Genomic DNA, 23,716 nt, shown 5'->3' with positions numbered 1-23,716 from the left:
AAGCCTTTGATTTATATTAAGATATTAAGTTCACCAACTGTCACATTCGCCAGAGAACAATGGTTATGCTGGTAATGCATTGTAAGTGATGAGCGGATGTTTTGCCATATAACTCCAAAAAAAAGCAATCAATTATAATGGCAATATAATCCTGACAATCTACAGACCAAGAGCTTTAACTTGATATGCTTAGACAAGGCATCATAGAAACATGTCACTCATAATAGCCATCCTTCTGCTATTAATATTTATTTATGAAATATAAAATGACTTATTATTACCAAAAATTATAATATTTTCAAATATTATTGTGTTACAATATTCATATTCATACCATTTTTGTAATTGAAGGCTGATAGGGGTACCCATGGCGGTACCCCTAGTTTACAATGTACTCTAGCAATAGTTGGCAGGTCATTCATAGAAATGATAGGGGTACCCATGGCGGTACCCACAGTTTACAATGTACTCTAGCTATAGTTGGCTAGTCATTTATAGAAATGATAGGGGTACCCATGGCGGTACCCACAGTTTACAATGTACTCTAGCTATAGTTGGCTAGTCATTTATAGAAATGATAGGGGTACCCATGGCAGTACCCCTAGTTTACAATGTACTCTAGAAATAGTTGGCAGATCATTCATAGAAATGATAGGCGTACCCATGGCGATACCCACAGTTTACAATGCTCTAGCAATAGTTGGCTAGCCATTCATAGAAATGAACTCTTCTATAGCCACATAATACTTAACACAGAAAATGAACTGTCAATTCTGAAGATAACTCTGTATCACATCGTACCACATTAAGTAGTGACCAGCTATTGTAAGTCCGGAGGTTAACCATACCCCAACAAACATATAACACAATAGCTTCTATGTGCCTCTATAACAATCAGAGAAGTCTTTTGTGATGCCAGTTCTTGAGGAAGCATGATGTACTTCACATATAAAAGATGATAAGTTATTCCAGGGGTGTGACGAAAGATCCAAAATGCTGATCATGGAATAAGTACCATCTTCATCTGTCTGAGTAGGTCCTGCAATAATGTCCCCTTGGGCTGCTTGTCCATCCATCTTCCATGTAACCTCTATAACTGGGGGATAGAAACCAGTTACCAGACATGCGATATGGAGAGGATCGGAACTGCCCAGAGCTTCCTGACTGCTCATGATGGATACAGAAGGGGCTTGCACATTTTCTCCTGTAAAACACCCAATACAGGAAGGAGTTATGGTACAGTACAGTATATGCATGCACTAGTCTCTTATTATGCAGGTTAATCAGATTCTTGTCTTGGTACTGATCACAGTGGTGTTGTATTCAGTATTGCCGTTTTAAAACCTGCAACCAAAACAGTCTAAAATCAGTATCTACACCCCCTGCTTTACAATTCCAGTTGAATAGCAGTGGTCCGGGACCATGTTTATGTGAACAAGTGTCCACACCCCCACGTCCCTCCGCCCCCCCCCCATATTCCACCCAACTAGCTGACCCCTCCCACAGGATTGTCATCAGTATACAGGCGTTCAGTATACCGATGCCGGCATTATGACTGCTGTCAGAACATCAGCGCTGGAACTTCAAAAGAATCAGAATTCCGACGTCGGAATTCTCCATTTGGGGCTGCCAGGGTTAATGCTTTGACTGCTGGGATCCTGACCACTTGGATATCATATGTATGCTCCTCCCTCTTGGGGCAGCCGGCGAGTTGCTAAGTACTGTATGATGCAAACCCTGGCCACAGCACACCCACAAAATGTGATCGACATTCTTCTAGTTTGAAAGCACCCCTGTTGCGATCCCCACCCCTGCGACGGCATAATGGGCTCTGTGACTTGCCCATGTGCAGTACAGATCCTGTGCATGAGCAGATCAACCACCATCGGTGATGTATAAAACCATCGGGTTGCATACATCGCTGGATCAGGCTCTGAACGTTCTACTTGTGGGTGTCTCTAGCAAAGATATTGCTTTCATTTTTATTTGAAGGACAATTGGAATAAATAAAAATACAGCCCCTTGGAAACTTCAAAAGGACTAAAGGGTGCGTCAGAAGATATTATTGAGGATTTTAGGTTGCACGGGAATTCTGTTTATTAACGGGACTTAGGGTCCGAACTCGGCCCTGTCCCATATGGTCATGGTTTGCGCATGCGCAACCCCCCTGTGACAATGCCATTGGTGAATATCACACTTGCCAAGGCATTTGTTCTGTGAAGGGAGAGAAGGGGGTGGGCAGGGGAGTGCCGAGTGTTTTATGGGGAAGCCCGTGTGTCATGTGTCAATGTCTGCTGGGGGTGGGCAGGTGGCTGACGTCAGCACCTGCCCTGAATCCGCCCATCTCTGGCCAGGATAAAGTCAGTTTAGACTTAATTTTATCAGCGAACACTAAAATAATTCTTTGATGGTCAGCGCCATCGCATGCAAGGGGGGCGGATGTTCGGCCGGGGGCAGGTAAGGTTTACCTATTCAAGAAAAAATATATAAATGGTGCAGCGCTGGGGTTTTTCTGAAAAGAATTTATTACAATATATGAAATTGATGAATACAATTATAGATAAAAATATCACACAATACATTTGTATGAGAATTCTCGTAAAATAAAGATAAGAAAATTGTTATAAAAAATCAGTAGGTTACTGGTAAAATGTAGGTTTTCCAGCTGGCATTCAATGTTATGGAGAATAAATTTTGTGTCCAAATCAACACCAATTTTCATATATTTACCATATGATATGGATATCCTTGTTTGAAAAGGAGAAGTAAACAGAGTCCCGGTGATTTCCCAGTGGTGGATTCCCAAACGTCATGTAATAGTGGAATATGAAGTCCTTACGGTATGGCAATACCTGATTTTTATGGCTGCAGAGATGACCTCAAATGTGGGATGCAAGATGTTAGTAATGATGAAGAACTGGTCCGGATAGAGGGCCTTATTCTACTTCACTCTTTCTGACAAAATCCTTCTTAGATGGACAAAACCATGTGCACTGCAGGGGGGCAGATGTAAAATGTGCAGAGAGAATTAGATTTGGGTGAGATATTTTGTTTCTGTGCAGGGTAAATACTGGCTGCTTTATTTTTACACTCCAATATAGATCTTTCTTTGAAGTAAAACCCCACCCAAATCTAATTCTCTCTGCACAAGTAACATCTGCCCCACCTGCAGTGCACATGGTTTTGTCCATCTAAGAAGGAATTTGTCAGAAAGAGTGAACTAGAATAACCCCCAGAGTCTTATTGTAAATTTCCAAGGATTGAAGAGGAGGAGTGAGATGGAAGATTGTCCAATTGAATGCTGGAACAAGGGTATTGATACCATTGCCATCGATGGTTGCCATCGATGGCAATTCTGCAACTGGCCATCGATAGTGCTAAACTATGCTATGAATGACCATCGATATTTTTACATATCGATGGTCATCCATTGTGTTTGTTTGATTGGCCTGTTGGCCAATCAAAACACGGGGGCGTGGCTTCGCGGGTGCCGGTGGGGCGGAGCTATGCTCCGTGTCCCGGCACTTAAAAAAAAAAGCAAAACATTGTTTTGCTGTTCCATCGATGGAGGGAAACCATCTGGTTCTTTCCCATCGATGGCTAAAGTATTTGACATCGGCCATGAACCATCGATGATTTCGAATCATCGATGGTCGATGGCCATCCCTATCTATAATTGTATTCATCAATTTCATATATTGTAATAAATTATTTTCAGAAAAACCCCAGTGCTGTACCATTTATATATTTTTTTCTTGTTCTGCATTCATTGGGAGCTTTACACCCTCCCGTTACAGCAGTTTTAGCAACACTGGTGGTTCCCTTTCTCAAGGTTTACCTATTTGCTAGGCTGCGAACAGGTCTGAATCAGGCTCTTAGTGTAAAATGTGCATGATTACTTGTCACCGTGATTTCTGGGCAGGATTGTTCTCCGTTCCAATAGAGCCTGTCACTGACCTCTCACCTAGAAGCAGATTTTCCACTAAGTCAAGTCAATGAGGTCAGAGAGCAGAGACCGATCATACAATCTATCAGGCAATAATGATGAAATGACGAAACGCCCCCTCTGGTGAGCCGGCACTCCATCTGACCGGGATGTGCGAACTACCCACACGCATGCCTGTCCCAGTTTCCTTCAGTGGATGCACACCATGCCCGTGTCCAGTTCAGGGGGGGAGCTGGGAGGCGGGGGATGCCGTAGGAACCAGCGACGAGGCGGCGGGGATCCGGGGGGAGCTCCGGTTGAAGGGGATGCGCGTGTGTCTCGTGCGCACGCATCCCCTTCTGGCGGCTGGTGGATCCACCACCAGCCCCTGCAAAGTTTGCAAGCACTACATCTGTATGAACCTTTTGCTTTTGTCGACCTAGACCATGTTGAGCATTTCCATGTGTTGACGTATTGTCTGTCGACCAATAGTGGTCGACCTATTGACTGTTGATCTACTTACTGTGGAACAAATACTGGAATAGGTATAGAGTTATGGGTAGGGTTAGGGCTGTTTCACACAGTACGGTTCCTGCCGCACGGTGAAATCCCGTACGGTCAGGGAGCCGCGCCGCACTCAGAATTTTATAATGGCAGGGATGGCCACAGCCCGGCAGCCGTCCCTTCCAGTGGGGGGATCCGGCTGCAGCCGTGCGGCCGGGCCGTGGCCGTCCCGTGTGAATGGACACAATAGTGTCCATTCACAACTGCTGAGTGCGGCACGGCTCCCTGGCCGTACGGGATTTCACCGTGCGGCAGGAACCGTACTGTGTGAAACAGCCCTTAGGGTATGGGCTGTTTCACACAGTACGGTTCCTGCCGCACGGTGAAATCCCGTACGGTCAGGGAGCCGCGCCGCACTCAGAATTTTATAATGGCAGGGATGGCCACAGCCCGGCAGCCGTCCCTTCCAGTGGGGGGATCCGGCTGCAGCCGTGCGGCCGGGCCGTGGCCGTCCCGTGTGAATGGACACAATAGTGTCCATTCACAACTGCTGAGTGCGGCACGGCTCCCTGGCCGTACGGGATTTCACCGTGCGGCAGGAACCGTACTGTGTGAAACAGCCCTAAGGCTGTGGTTAGGGTTAGGTATAGAGTTAGGGGGAGGGTGGGGTAAGGCGGTGCTTAGGGTTAGGTATAAAGTTAGGGGTAGGGTTAGGGTAAGGCTGTGGTTAGGGTTAGGTATAGAGTTAGGGGGAGGGTGGGGTAAGGCGGTGCTTAGGGTTAGGTATAAAGTTAGGGGTAGGGTTAGGGTAAGGCTGTGGTTAGGGTTAGGTATAGAGTTAGGGGTAGGGTGGGGTAAGGCTGTGGTTAGGGTTAGGTATAGAGTTAGGGGTAGGGTGGGGTAAGGCTGTGGTTAGGGTTAGGTACAGAGGTAGGGTAGGGTGGGGTAGGGCTGCGGTTTGGGTTAGGTATAGAGTAAGGGTGGGGCAAGGCTGTAGTTAGGTATAGAGTTAGGGTGGGGCAAGGCTGTGGTTAGAGTTAGGTATAGAGTTAGGGGTAGGGTGGGGTAAGGCTGTGGTTAGGGTTAGGTACAGAGGTAGGGTAGGGTAAGGCTGTGGTTAGGGTTAGGTATAGAGATAGGGTGGGGCAAGGCTGTGGTTAGGTATAGAGTTAGGGTGGGGCAAGGCTGTGGTTAGAGTTAGGTATAGAGTTAGGGGTAGGGTGGGGTAAGGCTGTGGTTAGGGTTACGTATAGAGGTAGGATTAGGGTAAGGCTGTGGTTAGGGTTAGGTATAGAATTAGGGTGGGGTAAGGCTGTGGTTAGGGTTAGGTATAGTGTTAGGGGTAGGGTGGGGTAGGGCTGCGGTTTGGGTTAGGTGTAGAGTTAGGGGTAGGGTGGAGTAAGGCTGTGGTTAGAGGTAGGTATAGAGTTAGGGGTAGGGTGGAGTAAGGCTGTGGTTAGGGTTAGGTATAGAGTTAGGGGTAGGGTTAGGGTCAGGCTGTGGTTAGGGTTAGGTATACAGTTAGGGGTGGGGTGGAGTAAGGCTGTGGTTATGTATAGAGTTAGGGTGGGGCAAGGCTGTGGTTAGGGTTAGGTATAGGGGTAGGATGGGGTAAGACTGTGGTTAGAGGTAGGTATAGAGTTAGGGTGGGGTAAGGCTGTGGTTAGGGTTAGATATAGCGTTAGGGGTAGGCTTAGTGAAAGGATGTGGTTATGGTTAAGTATAGAGTTAGGGGTAGGGTGGGGTAAGACTGTGGTTAGGTATAGAGTTAGGGTGGGGCAAGGCTGTGGTTAGAGGTAGGTATAGAGTTAGGATGGGGTAAGGCTGTGGTTAGGGTTAGGTACAGAGTTAGGGGTAGCCTTAGGGTAATGCTGTGGTTATGGTTAGGTATAGAGTTAGGGGTAAGGCTGTGGTTAGAGGTAGGTATAGAGTTAGGGTGGGGTAAGGCTGTGGATAGGGTTAGGTATAGAGTTAGGGTGGGGCAAGGCTGTGGATAGGGTTAGGTATAGAGTTAGGATGGGGTAAGGCTGTGGATAGGGTTAGGTATAGAGTTAGGATGGGGTAAGGCTGTGGTTAGGTTTAGGTATAGAGTTAGGGGTAGGATGGTTTTAAGGCTGTGGTTAGGGTAAGGTATAGAGTTCGGGGTAGCCTTAGGGCAAGGATGTGGTTAAGGTTAGGTATAGAGTTAGGGGTAGGGTGGGGTAAGGCTGTGGTTAGAGGCAGGTATAGATTTAGGCAGTGCTATTTTTCAGCAGGCTCCAGCAGGAACTGAGGCCCTTATTCTAGTTCACTCTTTCTGACAAAATCCTTCTTAGATGGACAAAACCATGTGCACTGCAGGTGGGGCAGATGTAACTTGTGCAGAGAGAATTAAATTTGGGTGGGGTTTTACGTCAAAGTGAGATCTATATTGCAGTGTAAAAATAAAGCAGTCAGTATTTACCCTGCACAGAAACAAAATGACTCACCCAAATCTAATTCTCTCTGCACATTTTAAATCTGCCCCCCTGCAGTGCACATGGTTTTGTCCATCTAAGAAGGATTTTGTCAGAAAGAGTGAACTAGAATAAGGGCCTCAGTTCCTGCTGGAGCCTGCTGAAAAATAGCACTGGATTTAGGAGTAGGGTGGGTTAAGGCTGTGGTAAGTTGTACGTATAGATTTAAGGCTAGGGTTAAAGTTAGGCTGTGGTTAGCGTTAGGTTTAGAGTTAGGGTGTGATGGCTTCCAATAACGGAGACCCTGGGGTCCCCTCTGCGTACATATAGATAGCACACAACCTCATAAACGCATTCCATCTGCACCATTTGGTACCACCTACCTCCATACACACTGAGGTATATCCCATCACCCCAGACAAGATGATAAGACGGCTTGGTCTGCAGGCACCAATAGAGGGCGCTGTCTTCTGCGGAGACATTTTTGATCTCCAGGAATTGGGCATTTGAGAAGCTGCTGATGGAATGGAAACGCTCCAGGGATGGATCTGCCCATTGCATGCTGGAATTTCCTCCATGGCGCTGGATGTAGGTGGGCGCGGTGCCCGGCAGCTGTTTAAACCACTGCACACTAAGATCCTGGATCTCCTCACCATCCACAAAACATCCCAGAGCTGCGGTGCTTCCTTCATGCACAGATGCGTGTTTGTACCGGGGACCTCTGGACAGTGCGGAGCCTTCAATACAATAATCATGACAGCATTAGATGTTCCTTGGGGTTGGGATCATTGGGTCTACAGCAAGTTGGTCAGTAATCATTAGATCGACATGGGGAACGGTCGACATGGTTCTAGGTTGACATGGGACAAGGTCGACACAAGCATTAGGTCGACAGTCAAAAGGTCGACATGGGGTTTTTCACTGGTTTTTTTTACCCGAATGTTGACACAGTCGACATGGACGCAGTTTGAAGTGCATCGCATTCGCTCGCAATTTTATTCTCCCACCACGCCCTAGTGGATGGTAGGGCATGAAATACAGCATGTCGGCCTTTTGACTGTCAACCTAGACACTGTCGACAGTTGCAGGGAGCCGGGCAGAGGATGAAGCCACTTCTGTCAGTGGGTGCAGGGGGGGCGGCGCAGGTAGCAGCGGGAGCAAACTCAAGAGAGGTCTCAGCCAATCAGTTGCTGCCCATTCATTTGTGTGGGCTTTTTTGTTTTTTAAATGCTTTGCTCCTGCCACTGCCCGGCACTCGCTGACGGCTGCTGTCCCCCACAAGGCTTCATCCCCTGCCCGGCTCCCTGCCCCCTTCCCTGCTCCCTCTGCCCGCTGCCGTCCCCCGCAAGGCTCCGAGCTGCACATAAGACCTCCCGACTCCGATCTGATGCGCAGAGGACCGCGCTTCGGGTCGGACGGGATGTATACTTGTGCGATTTGGGTGAATCTGGTGAAATCGTGCCCAAATTGCATAGTGTATGGGGCCTTGTGTGGTTGTTAAACAGGTAGGTAGGTTGTTAAGTGAGGAATGTCTGTAAAAGCATGTTGCCTGCTGGAGGCATACTCTCCTTATAAATAGGAGCGAGCGGCGACTAGCCGGGAGAGACCGTAAACTATTAGTCTTGGCTCCCAATACCATGAGATGCTACCATTGTCTTGCTGGTATTAGGATGGGGGCAGGGAGATAGCAGTGAAAGGATAGGGGGTGATAAAAGGGGGGAAGGTAAGAGAGAAGCAGGTAGTAGGCGCCTCCCCATGGGAGTAGACTTATACTTAAGGACAGGACAGGTAGGGGGAGGATCAGAGAGAGCAAGAGGGCACACCGTAAGGATGGGGGGCTTACGTTGGAGGGCTGGTGGACCGCAGTGCTATCTTTGCCACCTAAGAGAGTAGGATTATATTGGTAATCTGATTAATAAATGTGACCTTTAATTCGCCATAAATAAATGACTCAGTTTGGTTATTCCAGGTGAAGGGGAAATGGGAGGGGGCGCTTTATAGGTGGGGGTGCTTGGTCTGTTTAAGGTTAAAGGAATGGCGGGAGCATCAGACGCTCAGAGGTTTAAACAAAAGGGTGAGGACATCTTGTGGCCAAAAAGTAGAATGCTATAAGGCTATAACTTAGAGATCCAGCTATCATGTTAATTGGCGCTACTTACACCTCATATATACACAAACACACACAATATATACACACACCACAGATACATCGATCTATATTCTATGTCTGCGCTATTTATAAAATCCTTCATTTTTATGTATAATCACGATCAGGGCAGGCGACAGGGGGACAAGTGTGACGGGCCCCAGCAATCGGAAGGGCCCCAGAGCTTCCATGCCCCATCACGACCACCGTGTGTTCTAGCTGGCCTGTCAGTGACCCTCGCGGCCCGGCCGTCTACTGTGCACCATCTGTGTGTGGCTGAGACTGACTGACTGTGTGCCACTGCTGTTTACTGTGTGTGCGCTCTGCCGTCTGTGTGTGCACGTGGCCTGGGGCTGCAGCCGCACAGTCGTATCCGCTGCTGGCACTGTGGCCTCAGTCTCTGGCTTCTGTACTTTATAGCGCATGTGCAGGTCGTCTGTTCCGTGCCTGCTCGTGATGCTCGGCATTCTTTTGTGAAAGTGACAGGCCAGCAGAAGGCAGCAGCCAAGAGCCAGGCCAACAGGACTGAGAACGAGAGAAGTCCACACTTGGAAGCAGGATCTGGAGCAGCGAAAGGTTAAATGAGGCTCATGCAGAAGAGGGTTGTGTGGATTTGCGATTAGGTGGGGGCCCCAGAAATATCATTGTGCAGGGCCCCAAGATTTCTATTGCCAGCCCTGATCACGATAACCTCAAGAACCAGTAAAATCAGGGTTGCCTACCCTCCTGGAATGGCCGGGAGGCTCCCGAAAATCGGGTCCCCTCTCCCCCCCCGGAAAGGTGGGCAACCCTCCTGAATACCGGCGGCACCCCCCGAATCTCCTTGACCACAGCGGTAAATTATTATGATTCACGAGGAGGGGTGGGGCTACAGATGCAAATCTCAGTACTGGGGGTGGGGCTTGATGATGTCTACATCAGGCCTCGCCCCCAAAGTGCTACTGACAGTCTCCTCTCCGGGCTTCTCCTTCTCCTGGAGAGGAGACTTTAAAAGTAGGCAACCCTGAGTAAAACTTTTGATGGGATTTTATAAATGAGCTCCTCAGAGCAACATGGGCTGTAACTCATATCGCTGTCACGCTAATAGCCAATTAGCAAACAATTAGCAAACAAATTCTTTAACGCATTGAATTGTTACTGTAATGCAGGGTCCCAGGAACAGATGGGTAATGGGACATGGATCATTAGGTCGACACTCAAAAGGTCAACCACCATTGGTCGACAGTCAGAGGCACACATGGGTAATGTAGGGGAGGGGTTAGAGGCACACATGGGTAATGTAGGGGAGGGGTTAGAGGCACACATAGGTAATGTAGGGGAGGGGGTAGAGGCACACATGGGTAATGTAGGGGAGGGGGTAGAGGCACACATGGGTAATGAAGGGGAGGGGTTAGAGGCACACATGGGTAATAAGGGGAGGGGGTAGAGGCACACATGGGTAATGTAGGGGAGGGTGTAGAGGCACACATAGGTAATGTAGGGGAGGGGTTAGAGGCACACATGGGTAATGTAGGGGAGGGGGTAGAGGCACACATGGGTAATGTAGGGGAGGGGGTAGAGGCACACATGGGTAATGTAGGGGAGGGGGTAGAGGCACACATAGGTAATGTAGGGGAGGGGGTAGAGGCACACATAGGTAATGTAGGGGAGGGGGTAGAGGCACACATGGGTAATGAAGGGGAGGTGTTAGAGGCACACATAGGTAATGTAGGGGAGGGGTTAGAGGCACACATGGGTAATAAGGGGAAGGGGTAGAAGTACACATGGGTAATAAGGGGAAGGGGTAGAGGCACACATGGGTAATGTAGGGGAGGGGGTAGAGGCACACATGGGTAATGAAGGGGAGGGGGTAGAGGCACACATGGTAATGAAGGGGAGGGGGTAGAGGCACACATGGTAATGAAGGGGAGGGGGTAGAGGCACACATGGGTAATGTAGGGGAGGGGTTAGACTCTAACCCCTCCCCTACATTACCCATGTGTGCCTCTACCCCCTCCCCTTAATTACCCATGTGTGCCTCTAACCGTTAGAGGCACACATGGGTAATTAAGGGGAGGGGGTAGAGGCACACATGGTAATGAAGGGGAGGGGGTAGAGGCACACATGGGTAATTAAGGGGAGGGGGTAGAGGCACACATGGGTAATGAAGGGGAGGGGGTAGAGGCACACATGGGTAATGAAGGGGAGGGGGTAGAGGCACACATGGGTAATGAAGGGGAGGGGGTAGAGGCAACCATGGTTAATGAAGGGGAGGGGGTAGAGGCACACATGGTAATGAAGGGGAGGGGGTAGAGGCACACATGGTAATGAAGGGGAGGGGGTAGAGGCACACATGGTAATGAAGGGGAGGAGGGTAGAGGCACACATGGGTAATGAAGGGGAGGGGTGGTAGGGGTACACATGGGTAATAAAGGGGAGGGTGTAGAGGCACACATGGGTAATGAAGGGGAGGGTGTAGAGGCACACATGAGTAATGAAGGGGAGGGGGTAGAGGCACACATGGTAATGAAGGGGAGGGGGTAGAGGCACACATGGTAATGAAGGGGAGGGGGTAGAGGATCACATGGTAATGAAGGGGAGGGGGTAGAGGCACACATGGGTAATGAAGGGGAGGGTGTAGAGGCACACATGGGTAATGAAGGGGAGGGGGTAGAGGCACACATGGGTAATAAGGGGAGGGAGTAGAGGCACACATGGTAATGAAGGGGAGGGAGGTAGAGGCACACATGGGTAATAAGGGGAGGGGGTAGAGGCACACATGGTAATGAAGGGGAGGGGGTAGAGGCACACATGGTAATGAAGGGGAGGGAGGTAGAGGCACTCATGGGTAATAGGGCACGACCTGTTACTTATGAACATTTTTATTTTATAAGTATAGAAACATATGCCAGTATGGGGGTAAACAGGGCACCAGTCAGTGTTGTGGGGTGCAGTGTGCTGAGGGAACTACAGATAGGCACTTATTCAGATCTGATCGCAGGACAAATTTGTTATCCAAATGGGCAAAACCATATGCACTGCAGGTGGGGCAGATGTTACATGTGCAGAGAGAGTTAGATTTGGGTGAGTTATTTTGTTTCTGTGCAGGGTAAATACATTATTTTTACACTGCAGTTTAGATTTCAGTTTCAACACACCGCACCCAAATGTAACTCTCTCTGCACATGTTACATCTGCCCCACCTGCAGTGCACATGATTTGCCCATTTTGAGAACAAATGTGTACTGCAATCAGATCTGAATAAGGGCCATAGAACCATCCTCATCTAGCCAATTAATAGGATTAAGTGAGCCAGAGCTGTCTGACTCGTGCCCTTATTCTGGTTCACTCGCAAAGGCAAATTCTTTCTCAAATGGAGAAAACCATGTGCACTGCAGGGGGCAGATGTAACTTGTGCAGAGAGAGTTAGATTTGGGTGGAGTTTTACTTCAAAGTGAGATCTATATTACAGTGTAAAAATAAAGCAGTCAGTATTTACCCTGCACAGAAACAAAATAACGCACCCAAATCTAACTCTCTCTGCACATGTTACATCTGTCCCCCTACAGTGCACATCGTTTATCCATTTGAGAAGGAATTTGCCTTTGTGAGTGAACCTGAATAAGGGCATTAATCCTATGCTAATCCCCTACTGTATTGTTCTATGATTGTAACTGAGAACAATAGGCCTTGATGAGTTAGCTGGGATGTGTAGTTCAACAACAACTGGAGTGTCAAGGTTAGCCACCACTGACCTACATACACCTGACTGCAGTGCCACTAACTCTGGCTGTTGTAAGGGCACGACACAAGCCCTACACCAGTGGTATACCTATAGCAGACCCTGTGGTGGCTTGGAGGTGTTGGGGAGGTGGGTAGGTGTTCCTGCTTCGCTGATAGGACCTGTAGATATATGTGTCTGCGGTCCCGTCCCGCCTGTACCTATTAAACATGTCCCTCCCAAAATGGCCTCTAGCATCCTCAATAACTGTCTGCGGTGAAGCGGTGGCCATTTTGGGAGGGACATTTTTATTTGGAGTAGGTGCCAAGTAGATCTGCAGCTCCTGGCAGCTACAGACCAGGCGGCCAGAGAGGGGGTTCCCCTGACTTTACTTTTGTTACAGCAGAATGGAAATCCGATTACTTACCGGAGAATAAAAGACAGAGCACAAGACCGGACACCGCTGACAGCATCATGGCTGGGGGAGGAGTCTGACTGTCACCTGGTCGGTTCCTCTGTACGGATGATACAGTTATCGCTGCTGCTTCGACAGGAGCTTTACACGGAGGGTACAGAGTCTTCCATCCAGGCACCCGGTATCCTATAAGATGGCTACTATAGCTTTGCTGATCTAGAAAAAAAGGAGAGGCTAGGAATTACTGCCACACACACACAGACACTGTGAGGAGCGCTGCAACCCATTTAATACTGTAACAGTTTTGGGTGTGAACCCACAGCCGGGACTACTGTTTAGAATGGCCAAGGCACACCCTACACTACCTCTGTTGACCTCCTTGGACAGATAGCTAAAACCTGCAGAAACTAGGCTTCACCTTTAGTCGCCGTGTTCGAAGGAGCGAGTTAGGCCCGCTCCAACCCCGATGCAACCAAGGCTTAGGAGGTGACAAGGATTGTCAGAGGTGGTGTCAAGAGAAGATCTAACTACAAGGGCTTACCTGGGATAACAACCTGACTAACGGCACCAGGCCAAGGACGGGGAATGCGACCTAGTCTCAGACACCTCAGACAAGAGAACTGGGGTACCTCCAGCAATACTGTACCTCTGCCGGAAATACAGCTAACCAGTAACAAACAATAGCACAATAAACCCGTACCCCAAAATGACCAAACCAAGGAGAATAACGCACCTCGCCAGGAGGACTGAACAGAGATGGAGCAAACAAATGAAAATCCAACACAAGCAATTGGCAGGTACTTGTTTCCTAGCACGGCGCCCATCGCATCGCATACCATAAGGCATACAATGGTATGCGATGCGATGTTAGCCGATGTTATACAATTTTAAATTGTATACCATCGAATTGTATGCCATTGTATGCCATATACAATGGTATACGATTTTAAATTGTATAAGCACCCTAATGGGTGTTTTCAATGTTAAATGTGCCCCCTATAAGATAAATAATTGTATAAGCACCGTAATGGGTGCTTACAATGTTAAAAGCACCCCCACGCCACCCGTAATATCAACGCCAACCCGAAGCGTGGCGAGCGCAGCGATCCCGCGATGGGCGGCGGTATGCGTCCTCCGACCTTTTCATAACCCCACTATCCACGTCGGCGTGGAGTTGATTTTATATAGTGTGGTGAGCGCAGCTAGCCACCGAGCCCAAAGCGTGGCGAGCACAGCTCATGTGAATTTATGCACGTCCCCTCGCGGGGGTATGAAAAGGTCGGAGGATGCGTACCGCCGCCCCTCGCGTGCTCGCTGCGCTCGCCACGCTTCGGGTTGGCGTTGATAGTGGCGGTGGCGTGGGGGTGCATTTAACATTCTAAGCACCTATTAAGGTGCTTATACAATTAAAAATCGTATATACAATTTTAAATCACATCACATTGCATTGTATGCCATATACAATGGTATACAATTTTAAATTGAATACAATGCCATACCACTGAATATCATGGGCGCCGTGCTAGGAAACAAGTACTGAAATGGAACCTGGTTCCGATGGAGCAGTTACATGATCTCACACAGGCACGGGCGGACCAGAACACTTCCAGCAGCTGCAGGTGGGAAGAAGCAAGCTGGGACAGACTGGAGCAGACTGACAGGGTTCTAGAACTGAATGGAAGCAGGTTGAGACTGCAGAAGGCCAGAAAACGCTGCACTGGACTATGAACTGGGAGGTCATTATATCCCAGCCTTGTGCATAGAGCAACCCAAATACCCCTTTCACACCGCACTTTTAAAACGGTACATTGCCGTTTTTTTTCCATTTTAAAACGGTTAAGGCTGCAGTGGGAAAGCGCCAGAGTTAATTTACCGGTTAAAGTTAACCGGTATTTCAACACGGTTAAAAAGCAGAGTCCTACACGGTTCAAAGCTGTTTTTTGTGCTATGCGAATGGGACTGAAACAGTATTTAGCAAAAAAACAACAGATTACAGACCTGTGATAGGCTGTCCTCTGCATTCTGCCCTGGGAGGTGTAATCTATGAGTGCCTGTACCCAAAGCTATGCGATTAAATTAATTAATATGTATTGCGGGTCTACAGATGTGGTTACGGATCAATATTGTAAAATAACAGTGGTTTTATTCATATGAACAAGTGATAAAAAAGCGCTGTATCATACAATGAAAAGGAGTCAAAGTCTTTGAACCGGTGATGTTAAAGTGGAAGGGAGTTGTAGGGAGCTGGCGTCCCTATTCCCTACAGTGCACAGTACTCCCTGATACCTTAAGTACAGTCCAAAGTCTTAGCGCTGGTCCTTTGCTGAAATTTCCGTCCCTTGGTGCCGCTTCCTGGCTAATATGCCGGGTGCTGTGGAGTCAGTCAGTAGAGATTCGGCAAAGTTGTGATGCTTCGCTGACCTCCCAGAGGGGCGGGCGCCTGACTATTGCCCGGAGCTTCTAAACAGCCTCCGCTAGTTCCCGGGACGCCAGATGATGACGGCACCCGGAGCGTATTCGGTTGTGGAGCTGTGGTCTGTGTGCAGGTTTTTCAGAGGAAGACAGGGATATTAGCCAGGAAGCGGCACCGAGGGACGGAAATTTCGGCGAGGGACCAGCGCTTAGACTTTGGACTGTACTTAAGGTATCAGGGAGTACTGTGCACTGTAGGGAGTAGGGATGCCAGCTCCCTACAACTCCCTTCCACTTTAACATCACTGGTTCAAAGACTTTGACTCCTTTTCATTGTATGATACAGCGCTTTTTTATCACTTGTTCATATCAATAAAACCACTATTATTTTACAATATTGATCCGTAACCACATCTGTAGACCAGGGTTGCCGACTTTCTTATTCTCCTCTCCGGGAGAAGCCCGGAGAGGAGAGATTCAGTAGCCGCTCAGGGGGCGGGGCTTAAGCGTGACATCACTAAGCCCCGCCCCTATGCTGTTAAACTAGCAAATTCAGGGATCTCCGTGGAGGGGGGGCTAAAATGACGCGATTGTGTCATTTTAGCTCTGCCCCCTCCTCTGAGACCCGAGGATTGCGGCATTTTTTAATGCCGCGATCCGGGGGTCAGTGGGGGTCCCCCCTGAATCCGGGAGGGGGCCCCGATTTTTGGGAGACTCCCGGAAATTCCGGGAGGGTCGGCAACCCGGCTGTAGACCCGCAATACATATTAATTAATTTAATCGGATAGCTTTGGGTACAGGCACTCATTTAGATTACACCTCCCAGGGCAGCGCCAATCTAACCTTTCCATTAATAGATTATAGAGGATTGGGGAATCCTCAGTTTTGGCTGCGCCACATTTAGAAGGTGAAGCGCAGTCCTCTGCATTCTGCCTTGAAACGTGTTGACTGATGTGAATGGTATTTAAAACGGTAATCTAGTGCAATGTCAAGGCTCAGACCCGTTTTAAATACCGTTTTAAAATACCATTTTTTAAAACGTTTAGGCCAGGCATGTCCAACGTTGGCCCTCCAGATGTTTTGAAACTACACATTCCAGCATGCTTTGCAATAGTTTTAGCATTCTCTAATAGCAAAACTGTGGCAAAGCATGCTAGGAAGTGTAGTTTCACAACATCTGGAGGGCCAACGTTGGACATGCCTGGTTTAGGCAGTGTGAAAGTGGTATCAGACTGAGCTGCAAAGGCACAGACTCACCACCGGAGACCACCAGAGAGGCCATTACCAGAAACAGACAGGAAAGACCACAGAACTGACATGAAAGTATTGAGCCATAACAAATGACTCATGACAACTACAAAGGGTCTATCAAACATGGTAAGAAGAAAACAAGGCAATGGCAGACCGGTCAGCGCACCCATGCCGGCCCTGTCCACGGCTAAAAGCGCTTGCAATGGTCTCGAGAGCATCAGAACCAAACTGGCGCAATGGGAGAAGGCACCACAGTGTGATAAAGACACGGCACACGTGGAAAAAACAAGTCCGAGCCACGGAGACCCTACTTCACATCCTACAGGGTTTAAAGGTTCTGCCACTAAGACCTTGGTCCCAGAACCACAGTAGACCACCTCACGAGGTCTTGTAGCGTCCATGATTATTTTCTGGGCCTTCCCTAGTCAGCCGCTGTGAATCCCTCCACAGCTGCCGGAGCCCCAGCATCTTATAAGGGTCACTCAGTCTGAGACAGCGTAGAGCTGCTCTTCAGTCCGATGCTGCGTCCGATGTTCCCAGTAATGTGCGTGAGTGATGGGATAGACAGGCAACAGATCGAGAGTCAATAGGTCAACACCAGATGGTTGACAGTCGCTAGGTCTTGAGGTTGAAAAGGTCAACGGTTAAATGGGCGACGTGCACTAAGGTCAACAGGGTCAAAAGATTGACAAGTTTGCATGGTTGACACAAAAAAAAGTCGACATAGAAAAGGTTGAAACATTTGATGTAGACGACCGATCGATTTTCAACTAACTGGTGTCAACCAATTGACCGTCTATCTGTATACTGTTGATCCTTGAATTCCCGCCCATTTCTGTGCACAAGATGGCAGTCGAGCTATTAACATATTTCTGGGTACTTGTGTATTTTGGCGGCGCCCGATTTCAGCATCGTGCGATAAACGCATCCCATCGCATGCCATGTACCTGATGGCATTGCGATGCGATGCGATTTTGACCCCCTATGCGATGAAAAATCGTATAAGCACCCTAAAGGGTGCTCCTGGACTGGATGGGGTGGGTGGCTTTAGTGCGGCATGCCCTTACATTCTATTAACACCTTTCCCTCACTAACACTATTTCTATCCTATTTTAATTACATTCATTTATCTCTCTTTTTATATAGCTTCGGCTTCCTATCACTAATTATTAACACTTAGTATATCACTGGCATGCCGCGCTGGGCTTCCCAGCTTATGATGGTTTTTGGGGTGCCGCACCCTGCACCTAGATATAGCGCTAGGGACCCCCAATATACAGAGAAGCCTTGATGCGGCTTGGGGGCTTAGCATACACCTGCGCAGGTATATGTAACCAATATCTCTGAATTCTATTATCATGTAGTGTTCTAGATTGGTTACTAGCATTGCTCAGTGTGTTGAGGGAAAAAATCTCTTGTTTTACTTACCCAGTATTTAACCCCTCCCTCATGCACCTGGGAAATGCTACTGAACTAATTGAGCATCTACCACTACCTGTATGTATGTTGTTAGAGGCAGAAGGGAGCCCATATTAGGAGGAGATGTGGGTCCTGATATGCCACATGGAGTAGTCAGGGGTTGCTCCAAGGTAGGTAGCTCTTAGTTTGGATATATCAAGTAAGGAGCCATTATCATGTGGCTCCTTGCTGGTTAATCGTAGACCCAATTTAGGGTAACGGTGGTGTGGGGTGCGGTGCTCCTGGACTGGATGGGGTGGGTGGCTTTAGTGCGGCATGCCCTTACATTCTATTAACACCTTTCCCTCACTAACACTATTTCTATCCTATTTTAATTACATTCATTTATCTCTCTTTTTATATAGCTTCGGCTTCCTATCACTAATTATTAACACTTAGTATATCACTGGCATGCCGCGCTGGGCTTCCCAGCTTATGATGGTTTTTGGGGTGCCGCACCCTGCACCTAGATATAGCGCTAGGGACCCCCAATATACAGAGAAGCCTTGATGCGGCTTGGGGGCTTAGCATACACCTGCGCAGGTATATGTAACCAATATCTCTGAATTCTATTATCATGTAGTGTTCTAGATTGGTTACTAGCATTGCTCAGTGTGTTGAGGGAAAAAATCTCTTGTTTTACTTACCCAGTATTTAACCCCTCCCTCATGCACCTGGGAAATGCTACTGAACTAATTGAGCATCTACCACTACCTGTATGAATGTTAAATGCACCCCCACGCCACCCCCCCATCATAAACGTGAACCCGAAGCGTGGCGAGCGCAGCGAGCCCGCGAGGGGCGTCGGTACGCGTCCTACGACCTTTTCATACCCCCACTATCCACGTCGGCGTGGAGTTGAGAATAGAATAGTGTGGCGAGCGCAGTGAGCCACCGAGCCCGAAGCGTGGCGAGCGCAGCGCGCCCCGCGAGGGGACGCGGATACCTTCACAGGTATCCACGTCCTCTGGCGGGCTTCACAGGTATCCGCGTCCCCTGGCGGGCTTCACAGGTATCCGCGTCCCCTGGCGGGCTTCACAGGTATCCGCGTCCCCTGGCGGGCTTCACAGGTATCCGCGTCCCCTGGCGGGCTTCACAGGTATCCGCGTCCCCTGGCGGGCTTCACAGGTATCCGCGTCCCCTGGCGGGCTTCACAGGTATTAGTGTCCCCTCGCGGGGCTCGCCTCGCTGCGCTCGCCACACTTTCTATTCTCAACTCCACGCCGACGTGGATAGTGGGGTTATGAAAAGGTCGTAGGACGCGTACCGCCGCCCCTCGCGGGCTCGCTGCGCTCGCCACGCTTCGGGTTCACGTTTATAGTGGGGGGGTGGCGTGGGGGTGCATTTAACATTGTAAGCACCCATTAGGGTGCTTATACAATGTTTAATCGCATCGCATTGTATGCCATCGCACACTATGGCACGAAATCGCGTCGCATCGCATACCATCGCATGCGTTATGGTATGCGATGCGATGGGCGCCGCCAAAATACACAAGTACCTATTTCTGTAAGCAGCAGCTGCGAGTATCGCCACATGTACCCCCGAATCTCTCCCTACATTAGGCATTACGGGGGAAATGTAATAGGATGAGAGATTCAGAAAGTGAGAGATTTGGTACGAAATTTCCTTTTTTTTTTTTTTTAAGCGGCAATCATTTACACTGCAAAACCAGTTTGATTTTGCAGTGTAAATGATTTCCTCTCACTTTCTGAATCTCTCATCCTATTAAATCTCACCCTACATTCCTTTTCTGGGGTGTTTGCCTGCTTTTTCTGGTCTCTGCCTGAGAGGTGATCGGTGATATCAGAGTTGGCCAGCAGGTGGTGGATTTCTGCTGTCTCTGGAATCAGTGAGGAGCAGCAGAATGTGACCACAAAAATAAAAAACATGTCATACTAAAAACATAAACAATCTTGGAATAAGACCGCAAACCCTCTCCCTGTGCAGGAAATAACACACAGAGGAAGCAGCGGCGTCACGTCAACATAACGTTAATATTGTTGTGTGCACCCCCACTCCCCTTCCCCCATTTGGCCACACTGCCCGTAAAATGACAGGTAGGTACTTTGTACCTGATTCAGACCTGTATGCGAGTGGAAGCCTTCAATCGTATGTGGCTGCACGGTTGAAAAATGATTCGATGGTCGATCACCATCGAATGATTTTTCCCCACCATCGTCTAACATATCCTTGCCGAAGGTGGCTGAATTTGGGGCGGGCTCTGACATTATGTGATGTCAGCCATCCGCCTCAAGGGTTAGGATCGTTTAGTCGACCATAACTAGGTTGACAAGCATTGGGTCGACACCAGTAGGTCGACATGCAGCAAGGTTGACATGGGTTGAGGTCGACATGGGTCAAGGTCAACATGGATCTCAGTCGACATGGGTCTAGGTCGACATGACTGTAGGTCCACACTAGCGTTAGGTCGACATGGGCTAGGTCGACAGTCAAAAGATCGACATGGGGTTTTTCACAGGTTTTTTTAACCAAATGTCGCTTCGCTCGCTACGCTCGGCACACTATTTTATTCTCCCTCCACGCCTGTTGGCACATGTCGGCTCAAAAAACAGTGAAAAACCCCATGTCGACCTTTTGACTGTCGAGCTAGCCCATGTTGACCTAGACCCATGTCGACCTTTCACCCATGTCGACCTTAACCCATGTCGACCTTGCTGCATGTCGACCTAGTTAGCCCTAAAAAGCCGACAATTAATATGAGATATGGCTTCCGATGTTCACTATATCGGGAACATCGGAAGCCATATCGCCCCCGTGTGTACACACCATTACATTTTATTACTTACTAATTACAAATACAACACAAGGCAATTATTGCTCCAAGTGATATTACATTATACCCCTGTCTCATATACGGTTATATCCCCAATAAATGGGAAATACACTGCGTGAGGCAATCATCAGTATTACTAAAGGACCAACCAAGCAGCTCCGGGATACGGTTTATACTGTAGGTTGACAGGCACCAAAAGATCGACGTTCACTAGGACGACATTGATAAACGGTTGACATGCACTAGGTTGACATTGGCAAAAGATTGACGTGTAATAGGCTGACATTGACGGGATACGGTCGTTGACCTAAAGATGGTCGACAGTCATTAGGTCGACACTGTTGGTTCAACATACTGCAAGGTCGACAGGGGTCTAGGTCGACATGGGACAAGGTCAACGTGACATTAGGTCGACACACGCATTAGGTCGACATGGTCTAGGTCAACAGTCAAAAGGTCGACATGGGCTTTTTCTCTGTTTTTTGGAGCCGACATGTGCCGACAGGCGGTATTTCATGCCCTACCATCCACTAGGGCGTGGTGGGAGAATAAAATAGTGTGCCGAGCACAACGAGCCATGTGAGGGGACGCGGTGCACTTAATCCAGTGTCCTTGTCGACTGTGTCGACATTCGGGTCCAAAAACACAGTGAAAACCCCCATGTCGACCTTTTGACTGTCAACATAGACCATGCTGACATAATGCTTGTGTCAAACTAATGCCATGTCGACCTAGACCCCTGTTGACCTTGCAGTATGTCGACCCAATGGTGTCAACCTAATGACTGACGACCACAGTTTTTGGGGTCTTTTTTATTATTTACAATCCACTGGTTCCAGTTCATAGATATACAGTGTCTATATAGACAGTGAACAGGTCGACACTAGAAGGTCAGCGTGCAATTGCACACAGTCAGATAGATTGACACATGAAAAGGTTGACGTGTGTTTTTCACATTTTGTTTGAATTTTTCTGACTTTTTCACACTTTTCCATCCACGTGGACTACAATTGGGAATGGTAACATGTGCTATGCAAATTGAAGCGGAGCAAGGCACTCATTGGGGGTCCATATCAACAGGTATCGACATTTAAAAAAAACAAACCCTAATATCGACTAATTTCTTAGTCTACCTTTTTCACGTCGACCCTTTGACCATGTCAACCTTTTGACTATTAACACCTATTGCACGTTGACTTTTTGGTGCCGACCTATTGGATGTCTATCTAATAATCCACATCCACGCGCTAAACTAATTGGGGGTCCATGTCGACAGGTGTCGACATTGACATGAAAACCCATGCAGAACATTTCAGGTGTCAATCTTTTTCATATCAACCTTTTACTTGTTTTGAGCTTTTGTCATTGTCAACCTAGTGCATGTCGACTTTTGTCAATATCGACCGAGTTCATGGCAACCTTTCAACTATCGACCGCGGCACTGTCGATCTTTCCGTGCATACTTGCAGCTCTGAACTGTCATTTTTCAAATGCAGCCTGTAAAGTGTGAGACAGAAGCTGATTGGCTGGTGCTTTGGAGCTTTCAGGTTGATTCAAGTCAACCAAATGCCGTCAGCTGCCCGCCCGCCTGCACCCGCGTCATCGGCAAATAACCATGGGAACCGTGGGCACGGCAATAACCATGGGAACGCTCGGTGTTCCCATGGGCACGACGATGTCCAGCCGCCCCACACCCCCAACCGCACTGCTGAGTGCAAGCGTCCAGCAAATAATCAATTCACCGTGGCCGCTCGCACCATGCGGCTGCACATGCACAATAAATGTTTATGTGCAGTCGTGAAACATCGATCGCCGTTCTGAATCCGCAATGGCGAGCGAGAATCAGAACGACCTCCTTTATCGCTCACAATTTTTTCTCTGGACTTTGGTAAATGCCCTCCTATTGGCTGGCTGAGCGGCGTTCCTTCCCTTGTGTATTTATAACTCTGTGTCTGATATTACGCATGGACTGAGCGCCAGCAGCCAGTTACTGTCACCGGATCACTCACCTGACCTTCTCGTCCCTCTGCGCCTTGGCTGATAATAGAAGCAGCCAAGGTTGCGTCCTTGATAGACAAATGCTGGTTCCCATGCTGGTTGGATGGGAGGGATGGGGGCGGTGCGGCTGCAGCTGCCCCTGGGTGACAGTTACTTGTTTCCCTTCCTCCGTACTATGATGTGATATTTATATCCAAGCAGAGAGCAAAACACAATGGTCTTATCTAGGGATGTGCACCGGCCACTTTTCGGGTTTTGGGTTCTGATTACCTTGAGGTTTTGGTTTCTAATGGGTTTTGCCAAAACACCTCCTAAGTGTTTTGTGTTTGGATTTCTTGGGTTTTGGGTTCTGATTTTTTTGTTAAAAAAGAATAAAAACTGCTAAAATCGCAGATTTTTTTTTTTGCTCCTACGCTATATTAACCTCAATAACATTCATTTCCACTCATTTCCAGTCTATTCTGAACACCTCACACCTCACCATATTGTGTTTAACTATGCTAAGCCACACAAGTGTGCGGCACAAACACATGGCTCATGTAAGAGTGGCACTGCAGCGCTAGATACGGCAGTAGTAGGCACCAGACAGGTAGATACGGCAGTACTAGGCACCAGACAGGTAGATATGGCAGTACTAGGCACCAGACAGGTAGATAAGACAGTACTAGGCACAAG

At 48.3% G+C, this 23,716-nt stretch overlaps 1 protein-coding gene across 1 annotated transcript; it reads right to left on the bottom strand.

Moving 5' to 3' along the window:
* Positions 1 to 214: 214 nt before the first annotated feature.
* On the bottom strand, positions 215 to 23,181 carry LOC146036519 (immunoglobulin kappa light chain-like). The gene is made up of 4 exons (XM_083160499.1): positions 23,053 to 23,181; positions 13,138 to 13,341; positions 7,248 to 7,601; positions 215 to 1,204 (listed from the first exon to the last, which is right to left on the bottom strand). The coding sequence occupies exons 2-4, from the start codon at positions 13,184 to 13,186 to the stop codon at positions 876 to 878; spliced, it is 732 nt and encodes a 243-aa protein (XP_083016625.1). The 5' UTR covers positions 13,187 to 13,341; positions 23,053 to 23,181; the 3' UTR covers positions 215 to 875.
* Between the last annotated feature and the right edge of the window lie 535 nt (positions 23,182 to 23,716).

This window comes from Crinia signifera, chromosome 9, assembly GCF_055691185.1.
Source record: "Crinia signifera chromosome 9, ASM5569118v1, whole genome shotgun sequence".
NCBI lineage: Eukaryota > Metazoa > Chordata > Amphibia > Anura > Myobatrachidae > Crinia > Crinia signifera.
This window is presented reverse-complemented; position numbering and strand designations above follow the sequence as displayed.